General features: G+C 45.5%; 2 protein-coding genes across 2 annotated transcripts; both read right to left on the reverse strand.

The window, feature by feature from the left end:
• Positions 1–738: 738 nt before the first annotated feature.
• Positions 739–1,230, reverse strand: LOC308675555 (uncharacterized protein; the record flags this gene model as incomplete). The annotated part of the gene is made up of 1 exon (XM_081340977.1): positions 739–1,230. The coding sequence occupies exon 1, from the start codon at positions 1,219–1,221 to the stop codon at positions 739–741; it is 483 nt and encodes a 160-aa protein (XP_081197103.1). The 5' UTR covers positions 1,222–1,230.
• A 10,792-nt stretch (positions 1,231–12,022) lies between these two features.
• Positions 12,023–12,505, reverse strand: LOC308675151 (uncharacterized protein; the record flags this gene model as incomplete). The annotated part of the gene is made up of 1 exon (XM_081340167.1): positions 12,023–12,505. One exon carries the CDS (start codon positions 12,503–12,505, stop codon positions 12,023–12,025), a length of 483 nt encoding a protein of 160 aa, XP_081196293.1.
• Between the last annotated feature and the right edge of the window lie 1,847 nt (positions 12,506–14,352).

Here is a 14,352-nt window from a genome sequence, read left to right on the forward strand (position 1 = left end):
GAGAGAGGGAAGGAAGGAGAAGGGAGGGAGGGAAAGAGGAGGGAGTGAGAGAAGAAAGAAAGAAAGAAAGAAAGAAAGAAAGAAAGAAAGAAAGAAAGAAAGAAAGAAAGAAAGAAAGAAAGAAAGAAAGAAAGAAAGAAAGAAAGAAAGAAAAGGGATAGTGTAGCTTGTTTAATTGTGGCTATATGTATTGTATGAACTGATTGGAAATGGAATCACACAATCAATGAACTGCTTCACCCACCATGACTTATTCACCAGACGTATCCACCGTCAGCCACCCTTCTCCTTCCAGGCTTACCTACATGGAGAAAACCTCCACGGTCACCAAGACGAGACTTCCCCCATCTTCAAATTACCCCCAAACAAGAGCCACTGGTTTAAAATGCAGAATAACATTTATTCAGGGGCAAAGAAAGAATATTGGGACAAACCCTTAGGCCTTCCAAAGCAAAGAACCTCTCTCCTTTGACAAATAATTTCACAGGGCGGAGAGGACCCAAAGTCTCCTAGATGTTGGCACAGCTTCTTTCCTTCAAACGTCACATGAAGCTCTGGACTGAATCGATTTAGGAGGAGGCTAATGGTGTTGGAATCCCAAAAGAGGACACAAGCAATAGAGTAAAACTAGAGTAGGAAGAAGAGAGTCATAAAAGCCAGAGGCAGTCCGGAAAGGGCTCAAGTACGCCATAGCCAATCTTCTGAAATCCGTTTGGGTCAGTGAGAGTCCAGGTTCACTTAACAAGGGAGGTTGCAGATGCTACCTCTGCGACCGAGAGAGCAGATGCTTCCACGGCGGCCGAGACGTCCCAGGCGGCCTCCATAGTAGCCGCCACCGAACTGTCCGAAACCTCCAGGAGCACATGGGGTGTTGCCTCCCACAGCGACGGGCTCACAGCTGGCGGACAGGATGGGACCAGGGATGGTGACCACAACTGCAGGGGGCTGGATGGTCACCTCAGATGGTGGGATCTGGTTGATGCATTTGGGGATGATTCCGGCCAGGGTGCCCAGGCTTCCTGAGCTTTCAGCCAAGGCACCAGCTCCGTAGCCATAGCCCAAACCGTAGCCATAGCCCAAACCGTGGCCATAACCCAAACCGTAACCAAGACCTGCAGAGCCGAGACCACAGCCAAGACCCCTGGAACCGCCGGATCCGAAGCCAACAACTGGGGCGGATGCGCAAGATGGCACAGCACAAGAAGGTCCACAGTAAGGCATGGCTGGATGAAGAGCTGTTGGAAGAACAACAACCACGGGTTTTATGATTCACACACAGCACGAATTGCATCAAAAAAGAAACGAAATACACTTCCTGGTATCATGGACAGGTGGTCCTCAACATGCATAATAATAGAGCTGGAAGGGGCCTTGGAGGTCTTCTAGTCCAACCCCTTCCTCAGGCAGGGAACCCTAGACCATTTCAGAGAAGTGGTTGTCAATCTCTTCTCAAAAACCTCCAGGGTTGGAGCACCCACAACTTCTGGAGGCAAGTCGTTCCACTGATTACACTTAGGACTGTCCTAAATCAATGCTCATTGTCAAATTTTGATCCCATTGCCAAGTGGTGCAGTCGTCAAGTAAGACACACTTGAGTTTACAACCTGTTTTACCTTGATCGTTAAAAGAATCCAGGTTTCCCTTTTGACTTTGCTTTGTGGAGGTCACCTGGAAAAGTCATAACTTGTCACCAAACTGGGACGTTGCGACTCGTTAATCATAGGATTAAGTGTTTGTTTAGTCTTTTCTCAAAAATCTCCGGAGATGGAGAAGCTACAAGAATTACAGTTACATGGGTATTCCACAGTTCTACAAATCTGGAAGTTTTTGCTACCGCTTGAATGAAATATAGGTAGCTGTAACTCATTCTGAGACAAACATCTTTTCTGAATGCTGCTTTAAGGTTAGAATGAAACATTTCTCTAGGCTCTTCCTAAGAGGAGACTGAATTGTTGGAAACCTTCCTTCCTTCCTTCCTTCCTTCCTTCCTTCCTTCCTTCCTTCCTTCCTTCCTTCCTTCCTTCCTTCCTTCCTTCCTTCCTTCCTTCCTTCCTTATCAGATTCTGAGTGGAATACATCGTAAATCTTCCACGCCACCCCATTTCATGAAACAAAGAGCCAAACCAGCCTAGAAAGGCCTCTGAGGGGACTCACCAGAGAGACTCTTAGAGAAGCAGTCAAGAGGAGCAGATGAAGCTGATGGAAGCTCTCGGCATGAGAAGCTCTTTTATACTCTTTTTTCTGTCCCCACCGCTCGCTTAGAGACGCCCCTTTTTGCCTGTGGCGTTGATTAATGTTTGTGCACAGCATCATCTCTTTACTTTAATAAGATGAAATGAACATGAATTGAAGACTTGGCATTTTGTCAGCCTCGTGTGACATGCTTGTCATTTTGATCTTATCTCCGTTTCCTCTTTTCTTCTTTTGTTCTTTCCATGGAGATAAACGCACTTTATGTCTCACCTCACTGAGCAGAAAGCGGCATTCATATGCCTTGTTTATAATTTCAAATTTCAAAATTTTCATTTAATTATTCTATTGCTACCAACGCTTCTGTCTCTCCTCATCCCTGTTGCATCAGGAGCAGCGATTAAGCATCAGCAGAATCACTGGTCTGATCTTCCATAACCTTTCACAGCATTATTCAATAAAGATTGGTTTGATTTTTAGTCAATCTGTTCATTCAGAGGATAGAGGACAGGCTTTGGAGAGAAAGGGAGGAAAAAGAGAGTATCAAAGAAAAAAGGGAGAGAGGGAAGGAGAGGGAGGAAGAGGGGGAGAGAGGGAGAGAGAGAGGGAGAGAGGAAACAACAGATTGCTATATGAAGTTTGTAGGCTTTCGTAGAAGGACTTCAAAGGGTGCTTGGATGATCAACTGCTGGAGATGCTGCAGTAGATCTGCATGAACAGGGGGTAGGAATAAAGAAGTCCCTTCCAAACTCTATGATTCTGGGAAAGAAAGATGGGATATGCCCTGATAACTCATATTAACTAAGGTTTATTAAGAAACCATGATTAGCAGGGCTTGGAAATCTGTGAGCCAAAACAGTAAGTAAACTGAGGAATAACTGGTACTACGATTCCTGCTGTCACCACTACCATCACCACCATCACCTCCACACAGCTTGACTGCTACACTCAGCATGGGGCTGTCCTTGAAGATGGTTCCAAGAGTACAGAATCCCAGGCTGCCGGTAGGTTGAGCAGCATTCCTTGATCACCGCATGGGTCAAAGTCTTCTGGACCAAAATCCAAGTCCAGGTTATGATAGCCCTGGGTGATAGAGCTTCATCAAGAACCATCTCCCCCCAAAATAATTCCATGGGAACGAGGGGATGGTCTTAGAAGTCCTCTGATCTTCACACCACTCAAAATGTGCTCTAGAACACCCACATTTTACGGCTCTTTGAAAGCTTACTCAACTTGGGTTGATTGAAATATTTGGGATAAACAGGTTGGAATGAAGACCATCTTGGAGAAGGTTGAACATTGAGATTCTGGAGCTGACATTCAATTGGTGATGGGGACCTTCAGGATGCTTTATCCTCCAGACATTATTGCAGTGTAGATTCAGCCCAGAGCAGGTGGTTTCTGGTACCAACTGAGTTTGGGTTAGTAATTTTACTTTTTAATGTTACTTTTGCCATTTTCCCATGTATTGGGTAGATTCAGGGATACCTACAGGATCACAAGCTCTCCGCCTCGAAGTCAAAGTTATCCGTGAGTCTCTGTGCTGATTCAAGGAAAAGTTGCCATTTTTTTGCGGAGTTGCTACTGAGGACAATCACCCAGCTTTGATCTTACCTCGATCTCCACCTGTGGGTGTTGCTCATTTCCAAGATCAGATAAGCACTTGGCTTGAGGTCAACAAACCTGAAAGGGAACATAAAAGAAATAGTTTTATTTTATTTACGGTAACACAATTATTGCTCCTCACAGTGGCAATGTGACAGTTTGTGCTGAGTGAAGTCCTTGTTTTGTTCTTTTAAACGCCGGAAAAGAAAATTGTAGGAAGCCAAATGAAGTTTCATGAGTCCCAACTTCCTGGGGACGCCATCCAAATCGTATAAAAGCTCCCTCTGCTCTCTCCAATGCCATCAGCTTCTGGTTGACTCTCCTGTCTCCACTACTTCTCTTTGAAGAACGTAAGACTATCTACTCAGAGAGAATTCCTCCTGGTTGAGAACAGATGAAGTAGATCTCCAAGCCAAAATCTGGGATTCTTCAAGATATTCACCAGATGAAACGCTAGAAGGCTTCTGAATGTTTCTTCTTTCAGGACCTAGGTTTTCTCCTTGAAGGACCAGGAAGACATCATCTTGACTTTCTTCCTTCTCAACCCTCTCTCTTTAGCTCACCATCCTAAGATAACAGACTTTATGGTTCGGGCATTGAGCGCAAGCCAACCTTTTTGAGATAGCTTGGATAGTCATGCTTATAAAATCCAGGTTGTAAGGACAAGTCTTTGAGGGTCACCAATTAACCCAACTCTTTTCTAGAATGACAGATTGGGACCCAACCTTGACTTCTTACTCAGAGATAGAGTAAGTTTAGAAATCGAGATCTAATCTTAGTTTTGGAGAAGAAGACAAGAAAAATATGGGAGGACCTTTCTCCTGATCTCCTTGAGGTTTGGCCAAGAAAGAAGCACGCTCTTTGGCCTTAAACAAAAGTATATGGTGCAGAGATGGGCTAATATTCACGAAGCATATTTATGCTTGGTGGAGTCAAGAGACACGGAAATGTGGGTTTCTCCCCCACTTCATATCCAAGGTGAAAACAATGGAGCTTTTGATTTGATGTTGAATCTTGATGACTTCAACCATGCATTTTTCTCGGCATTTTTCTCCTGGTGAATTTCTTGGCTGTTTTAGGTTGAAGAAGCCTAAGACGTTAGTTCAACTCAGTTCTAGCTAATCTTGTTGAAGTATCTGCTGGTTGAAGGAAGACACTGGAGATGGAGTGGGCAAAACGAATGCAATTCTCACAATGTCTCTCCTTTTCTTTTATGCTAGACCAGACATGTCAAACACAAGGCCCGGGGTCCGGATCCGGCCCGCGAAGCCATCCTGGAAACAGTGAGGGAACAGCCCCCACTGCCTTGGCCCTGGTCCAGAGACCCTCAGATCTGTCCCACTCCTGCCCAGGCTCCCATAGGCACCCTTGATGCGAATGATGTAGAGCTGGCCATTCCCACCCAGTAGGTCATAAGCACTCTAGCCACGCCCACCCAGTAGGCCACACCCACCCTGGCCATACCCACCCGGCCCCCTGAGGGCAACTGCAATGCTGATGCAGCCCTCAATGAAATTGAGTTTGACACCCCTGTGCTAGACTCACTTCGCAACTCAACGCAATGGCCTACTGAGGACCCGCTTGCGCTGTGCCATCTTGCGCATCTGCCCCAGTTGTTGGCTTTGGATCAGCCGGTTCCAGGGGTCTTGGCTATGGTCTCAGCTCTGCAGGTGTTGGTTACGGTTTGGGTTATGGACGCGGTTAGGGCTATGGCTACGGACCCGGTGCCTTGGCCGAAAGCTCAGGAAGCTTGGGCACCCTGGCCGGCATCAACCAGATCCCACCATCCGAGGTGACCATCCAGCCTCCTTCATCTGTGGTGACCAACCCTGGTCCCATCCTCTCTGCCAGCTGTGAGCCTGTCGCCGTTGGAGGCAACACCCCATGTGCCATCTCTGGTTCTGGGCTGAGAGGAAGCTGGGGAGATGGAGGTCTTGGCTTCAGTGGTTATGGTGGTCCTCTTGGCAGAAGGTATCCATGGAACCGCAAAGGAAGCATCTGCTTGAGCCGTCCTGGTAGCATGTGCCTGTAGATGGATGAAATTGGCATGGAAGACCCCTCCTGATATCATGACGGCGTTGGAGTCACTTTACCTTTACCTTTACCTTTACGTTATATATAAAACATGCCTTCAGCAGCTCTTGCGTGACTCTTAATGTCACATCTCTGTGTTTTCCAATAAAATGAAAAGTACGAAATTGTGCAAATGTGGTTTCTCCACCAACATGGTTTTTCCACCAATAGCTTGGAGGAAGGAGACTTTTCTCTATTTTGTGTATATCCTGTGTGTGTTGAGATAAAATGCCCACAAGGAGGCACTGTGGGACCGGTTTCATCCTTTTGGGGAGACCAGCCATCCAGGCCATGGTTGTCACAAAAGTGCTTTTTCGGGGGGCAACTTCTAAGCAGGTTCTACTGTGGGGTCCTTGGAGGTTTCCTTGGAGACATTTCATGACCCAACTAGGGGCCGGTGCTCATCTCCGTTTCAAAGCCGAAGAGCCAGCGCTTGTCCGAAGACGTCTCCGTGGTCATGTGGCCGGCATGACTAGACGCCAAAGGCTCACGGAAAGCTGTTACCTTCCCACCGTAGTGGTCCCTATTTTTCTACTTGCATTTTTATGTGCTTTCGAGCTGCTAGGTTGGCAGAAGCTGGGATGACTAACAGGCGCTCACTCTGCTACGCGGCACTCGGGATTCGACCCGCCAAACTGCCGACCATCTGATCGACAAGCTCAGCGTCCTAACCCACTGAGCCAACGTGTCCCTGGAGCTTTAATTAGGCATTAAGAAAATGTATCATCAGCATCACTTATAACAAATTACTTTAATAACCTTGAGGATTCAGGACAAATTTGCCTCTTTAATAACTCCATTTCTAGTTTCTCATAAGCTTACATTTCTGAGTCCTTCCTTCCTTCCTTCCTTCCTTCCTTCCTTCCTTCCTTCCTTCCTTCCTTCCTTCCTTCCTTCCTTCTTCTCCCTCTCCCTCTTCGCTTCTCTTTCTGTCTTATCCATCCATCCATCCATCTTCCATCAAACCTCCTTTCCTTTTTCCTCCCCCCAAATTATTTTCTTTTACTTTCTCCAGATTAATCTGGAGATCAACTAACCAGTTTCTCTACAGTTAGTTTTTGCCCATGCTTGCATTTGCCCAATTTCACCTAACCTGGTCATGAAATTCTCCCATGTTCACTGCACCGGACCCCAGGTTAGCCCCCTCAAACCCACAAACCATGGTTTAGATTAAGCAGTCTTAGGAAGTCTGTCAAAGGAAGATGCCAGTTTAAGTAGTATGAGTCAGCACATTGCTCAAAGACTGATTAAAAATGTCTTTTTCTGAGTTCACTTGTTTACAGGAATGAGAGAAGGGTGATGCATTTTCCTCTCCAAAAATTAATATTAAACAGAGCAAACTTTTTTTAAAAAAAGATCCACTTGTATAAACTTATGGTAAAGATCTCTGGTTTCAGGCAGGGATAATCCCCAAAACTTTTTGTTCCTTTTGGTTTGTGGTTAGCTTTAAAAAATAATAATAATCAAATCTACCCAGGCTGTTTTGCATTTTCCAAGCCTTTTTGCAAAGTTCAAAGTATTCCTGAAACCTGAGCTCATCTGAATTCTTTCTGTTGTTGTTAGTTGCGAAGTCGTGTCCGACCGATCGCGACCCCATGGACAACGTTCCTCCAGGCCTTCCTGTCCTCTACCATCTTCTGGAGTCCATTTAAGCTCACGCCTCCTGCTTCAGGTACTCCATCCAGCCACCTCATTCTCTGTCGTCCCCTTCTTCTCTTGCCCTCAATCTTTCCCAGCATGAGGCTCTTCTCCAGTGAGTCCTTCCTTCTCATTAGGTGGCCAAAGGATTTGAGTTTTAGCTTCAGGATCTGGCCTTCTAAAGAGCAGTCAGGGTGGATCTCCTCTAGGACTGACCAGTTTGATCGCCTTGCAGTCCAAGGGACTCGCAGGAGTCTTCTCCAGCACCAGAGTTCAAAGGCCTCAATTCTTTGGCGCTCGGCCTTTCTTATGGTCCAGCTTTCACAGCCATACATTGCAACTGGGAAGACCATAGCCATGACTATACGCACTTTTGTTGACAGGGTGATGTCTCTGCTTTTTAGTGTGCTGTCTAGATTTGTCATGGCTTGCCTCCCAAGGAGCAAGCGTCTTTTAATTTCTTGGCTACAGTCTCCATCTGCAGTGATTCTTTCTATGGATGGCTAAAGGCTAGTCTGAAAAATCATCTTTAATTGCCAATTGTCCATCTCTTGGAACCTCAAGCTGATGTCTCAGCAAGACATAAGAAAAAGTCGAAACCTGATCTTAAATTGCATGTGACGTCTAGCCGAGTTTGTAGGTATCATCCACGTACATTTCAGATGACCTGGATTCTTTTTCTAGGTCTGTTTTTCTTTTTGCTTTTCTTAAAAAAGTGTTGAGCGTTATGCTTGCTTAACAAACCCAGTCCAATAAAGGAGAATATTTGTAGCTCAGAGTTGAAACGAGGGGTCCACGGTGGTCTCTGAGCTTGGTGGTTTTCTTGCATGTGTTTCATGACCCAACTAGGAAACATCATCAGTGCTAGGAGAGAGGAAGAGGTGGTGATGGTGGTGGTGGAGGAGGAGGAGGAGGAGGAGGAGGTGGAGGAAGATGACAAGGATCCATTTAGGCTGAACAGACTGAGAATCTGGGATAATCCAGACGCTCAATTTTAAAGCTGACGTATGAACGGCACCAGGGGTTTCTTCCGGTGAAATCCCCTTTATTTATTTATTTATGAGTCACATTGGGACCCCCACCCGACCCCTGGGTTGAACCTTTTCTGCCCCAGCTCTAGGAAAGAAAGCAAGAAAAATCACCCTGAATCTCCTTGCAATTAATTCTAATTCTCTTGCAATTAAAATATATTAAACTCAGAAGTGGGGGGGGGGAATGCTAGGCACGGTAGAACGGACTCTTAGCTCGAGGTGGGGGTTGAAAGGCCATCCTAAAAGAAACATTATGAAGAAAGAGAAAGAGAGAAAATACAGGAAGCCAATCTTTGTGATTCACCCAGCTTTGAGATGATGACAATGTAAAGGTTGGGGGTGATTAAGGTAATTGGGGCCTTGATGAATCCAGCCAAGTTCAGAGATGGGATAATTATGAATTAATGAAGGCCAAGGGGAGGGCATTGGAGGCGTATATAAGCCGTTGGACCCTCTGCAGTTCTCAAACAGCTCCAGACCTCACCTGACGCAGGTAAGCTTCTCTCGGGCACAACGGACCTTTTGCTGAAATTTATTTGCAACTAAACCCGGCCGAAATTTAATTGCACTCTTGGGAGAAATCGATGCCTTTCTTATTTTTCCACGGAAGAGCTTGATCTCCCAGCTGTTAGGAGCGAATTCTAGAACAAGGCTGGATGAATTGGGATGCTCAGTTCAGGATGGGAGTTTAAAGGCGGCAGTTATGCTTAGCCTTTGTTTTGAAATCAAAATATTTGGGGTGTAGGAAGTGTTCCACAAAGCGACAAAAACAAACAAACAAACTTTTGGGTGTATATTTTCTGCTTGCTTTACCGAGGGAGGGATGGAGTTGACTATCTGCTAGAAAAGCGGGGGTGGGTGTTTCCCAAAGTGATCCAAAAACGTCTTCTGGGTGGTCTTGGATGAGGTTTTGTAGCATGAAAGAGAGAGTTTATACAATATTTGCAAGGGAAATAAGATTCATAATAGGAGATTAGTTTTAGGTGCCTAGAAAAGTGATGCCCTGTAAAATATTGCCTTGGGCTTCTTCCTGACCCACTAATGTTCTGGAGTTTGGAACCCATGTATCGTCCTCGAGTGCGCAAAAAGGGTGGCAAAAAACCAGGAATACTCAGCCAAGGGGAAAGGACAGAGACCCAAGATTCTGGGGGGCAGGCCTCCCAAACCGGCAGATCCAAACCCAACCGATGGGGTGGAGGCCGGAGATCAATCAATCATGATAGAGGTGGAAGGGAACTTGGAGGTCTTCTAGTCCAGCTCCCTGCTCATGCACGAGACCCTATACCATTCCAGACAAATGGTTGTCCAGTCTCTTCTTAAAAGCCTCCAGTGATGAAGCACCTACAAAGTCTGAAGGCAAAGCTGTTCTACTGGTTAATTGTCCTCACCGTTAGGAAGTTTCTCCTTAATTCCAGGTTGCTTCTCTCCTTGATTGGTTTCCATCCATTGTTTCTTGTCTTGCCTTCTGGTGCTTTGGAAAATAAATTCAGCCCCCCCTCCTCCTTGTGGCAGCCTCTCAAATACTGGAATACTGCTAGCATATCCCCCCCCCAGTCCTTTTTTTCCATAGACTGACTTCCCAAGGAGAAGCGAAGAAGCAAAAGGCAAGGGGATTGGGTTGGGTTGGCCAAAAAACCTGCAGATGATAATGGTCTTCACATATACTGTAACCATGGTTCTCCTCTTGGGTTCTTTCAGCTCATCACCACCACTCCATCACTATGGCTGAGTCTTCAAGAAGCCTGGGCACCTTGGAAGGCATCCTCCCTTCCTCCATTAACCAGCTCCAACCATCCCGGCTGGTCATCCAGCCTCCCCCAGTTAGTGTCATCCTCCCTGGTCCCATCCTCTCTGCCAGAGGTCAGCCCGTTGCCGTCAGAGGCAACACCCCAAGTGCTGCTGGTGGCTACATCCAAGGGTTGCCCAGCGGTCGTTTAGGAGCTGATCTCCTTGGTCGCCAATATAACCTCTTGAGGTATAGAGGCACTTTCTGGTAATTTCCTTGTTAAACTCATCTGAGCAGCCAAAAGAAGGATGAATGGAAGATTGACGGACCCTAAATCCTGCAAATGTCCTTCTGGGATCTGTTTTCAGTGATCATTTCTGATTTATTCCTGCAGCTCAGGAGCCCAGCCTCTAAAACCTTTACGCTTTCAAAATAATTCCTTTTGTTGAATTGGGACTTAATTATGATGGAGACAACGAAGAACATTCTATAGAGATGAATCTTCTCCCTTTCTCATCCCACCAAAAGATTCATAAGCTGCTTGCTGGTTTTTTTGTCCTTAATCTCTGCAAAGCCCTGTTGGCCGTGGTTTATTCCCATCTGCTACTCTTTCTTAATAAAATCTCCTTGGCATCGTAACAAGTCTTTGACTCCTTCTTTAGAACGATGACTGGTTGGGTTTGGTCAACGCGCTGAAAAAATTGACTCGTTCTTCCTGGTTCAAATAACATATTGAAAAGAAACTAGCCACTTATCCAAAATATACAAGCCATGTTTGATGTGTTGGGCTTAACAGCCAATCCCTAAACTTTTCCTAGCCTGTGGACCTCCTTGCCATTAGAAGATCCTCTAGCTCAGGGTTCTTGAAACGTGGCGCTTTTATGACTTGCGGACTTCAACTCCCAGAATTCCTCAGCCAGCATGCCTGAAGTTTGGATAACGAAGAAAAAAGAAACTTAAAAAGGAAAGGAAGGAAGGAAGGAAGGAAGGAAGGAAGGAAGGAAGGAAGAAAGAAAGAAAGAAAGAAAGAAAGAAAGAAAGAAAGAAAGAAAGAAAGAAAGAAAGAAAGAGAAAGAAAGAAAGAAAGAAAGAAAGAAAGAAAGAAAGAAAGAAAGAAAGAAAGAAAGAAAGAAAGAAAGAAAGAAAGAAAGAAAGAAAGAAAGAAAGAAAGAAAGAAAAGGGATAGTGTGGCTATATGTATTGTATGAACTCAGGCCTTCTGATTGGAAATGGAATCACACAATCAATGAACTGCTTCGCCCACCATGACTTATTCACCAGACTTATCCACCGTCAGCCACCCTTCTCCTTCCAGGCTTACCTACATGGAGAAAACCTCCATGGTCACCAAGACAAGACTTCCCCCATCTTCAAATTACCCCCAAACAAGAGCCACTGGTTTAAAATGCAGAATAACATTTATTAAGGGGCAAAGAAAGAATATTGGGACAAACCCTTAGGTCTTCCAAAGCAAAGAACCTCTCTCCTTTGACAAATAATTTCACAGGGCGGAGAGGACCCAAAGTGTCCGAGATGTTGGCACAGCTTCTTTCCTTCAAACGTCACATGAAGCTCTGGACTGAATCGATTTAGGAGGAGGGTAATGGTGTTGGAATCCCAAAAGAGGACACAAGCAATGGAGTAAAACTAGAGTAGGAAGTAGAGAGTCATAAAAGCCAGATGCAGTCCGGAACAGGGCTCAAGTACGCCATAGCCAATATTCTGAAATCCGTTTTGGTCAGTGAGAGTCCAGGTTCACTTAACAAGGGAGGTTGCAGATGCTACCTCTGCGACCGAGAGTGCAGATGCTTCCACGGCGGCCGAGACGTCCCAGGCGGCCTCCATAGTAGCCGCCACCGAACTGTCCGAAACCTCCAGGAGCACATGGGGTGTTGCCTCCCACAGCGACGGGCTCACAGCTGGCGGACAGGATGGGACCAGGGATGGTGACCACAACTGCAGGGGGCTGGATGGTCACCTCAGATGGTGGGATCTGGTTGATGCATTTGGGGATGATTCCGGCCAGGGTGCCCAGGCTTCCTGAGCTTTCAGCCAAGGCACCAGCTCCGTAGCCATAGCCCAAACCGTGGCCATAGCCCAAACCGTGGCCATAACCCAAACCGTAACCAAGACCTGCAGAGCCGAGACCACAGCCAAGACCCCTGGAACCGCCGGATCCGAAGCCAACAACTGGGGCGGATGCGCAAGATGGCACAGCACAAGAAGGTCCACAGTAAGGCATGGCTGGATGGATGGAAGAGCTGTTGGAAGAAGAACAACCACGGGTTTTATGATTCACACACAGCACGAATTGCATCAAAGAAGAAACGAAAGACACTTCCTGGTATCATGGGCAGGTGGTCCTCAACATACAGAATAACAGAGCTGGAAGGGACCTTGGAGGTCCTCTAGTCCAACCCCTTCCTCAGGCAGGGAACCCTAGACCATTTCAGAGAAGTGGTTGTCACTCTCTTCTCAAAAACCTCCAGGGTTGGAGCACCCACAACTTCTGGAGGCAAGTCGTTCCACTGATTACACTTAGGACTGTCCTAAATCAATGCTCATTGTCAAATTTTGATCCCATTGCCAAGTGGTGCAGTCGTCAAGTAAGACACACTTGATTTTACAACCTGTTTTACCTTGATCGTTAAAAGAATCCAGGTTTCCCTGTTGACTTTGCTTTGTGGAAGTCACCTGGAAAAGTCATAACCTGTGACCAAACTGGGACATTGCAACTCGTTAATCATAGGATCAAGAAGTGTTTGTTTAATCTTTTCTCAAAAGTCTCCGGAGATGGAGAAGCTACAAGGATTACAATTACATGGGTATTCCACAGTTCTACAAATCTGGAAGTTTTTGCCACCGCTTGAATGAAATATAGGTAGCTGTAACTCATTCTGAGACAAACATCTTTTCTGAATGCTGCTTTAAGGTTAGAATGAAACATTTCTCTAGGCTCTTCCTAAGAGGAGACTGAATTGTTGGAAACCTTCCTTCCTTCCTTCCTTCCTTCCTTCCTTCCTTCCTTCCTTCCTTCCTTCCTTCCTTCCTTCCTTATCAGATTCTGAGTGGAATACATCGTAAATCTTCCACGCCACCCCATTTCATGAAACAAAGAGCCAAAACAGCCTAGAAAGGCCTCTGAGGGGACTCACCAGAGAGACTCTTAGAGAAGCAGTCAAGAGGAGCAGATGAAGCTGATGGAAGCTCTCGGCATGAGAAGCTCTTTTATACTCTTTTTTCTGTCCCCACCGCTCGCTTAGAGACGCCCCTTTTTGCCTGTGGCGTTGATTAATGTTTGTGCACAGCCTCATCTCTTTACTTTAATAAGATGAAATGAACATGAATTGAAGACTTGGCGTTTTGTCAGCCTCGTGTGACATGCTTGTCATTTTGATCTTATCTCCGTTTCCTCTTTTCTTCTTTTGTTCTTTCCATGGAGATAAACGCACTTTATGTCTCACCTCACTGAGCACAAAGCGGCATTCATATGCCTTGTTTATAATTTCAAATTTCAAAATTTTCATTTAATTATTCTGTTGCTACCAACGCTTCTCTCTCTCCTCATCCCTGTTGCATCAGGAGCAGCGATTAAGCATCAGCAGAACCTTCCATAACTTTTCACAGCATTATTCAATAAAGATTGGTTTGATTTTTAGTCAATCTGTTCATTCAGAGGATAGAGGACAGGGTTTGGAGAGAAAGGAGAAAAAGAGAGTATCAAAGAAAAAAGGGAGAGAGGGAAGGAGAGAGAGGAAGAGGGGGAGAGACGGGGGAGAGGAAGAGAGAGAGAGGGAGAGAGGAAACAACAGATTGCTTTTTTTGGTAAAACAAATTAGAGATCAAGGTCAAGCACATATAAGAAGGATATATAATGCATTGATAGAATTTGACTCAGAAACGGAACTTGTCAAAGATTGTATGATAAAGTGTGCTCAGAACTTTCAGGAGGTTATAACAATAGATACTTGGGAAAAGATTTGGGTTAGAAACGTAAAGTTTACACAGGCCCAAAATTTAAGAGATAATTTTTATAAAATGTTTTATAGGTGGCACTTAGACCCTAAAAAACTAGCAAGTGTGTATCCG

The sequence above is a fragment of the Vipera berus genome (genome assembly GCF_964194415.1).
Source record: "Vipera berus genome assembly, chromosome: 16".
NCBI classification, from domain to species: Eukaryota; Metazoa; Chordata; class Lepidosauria; order Squamata; family Viperidae; genus Vipera; species Vipera berus.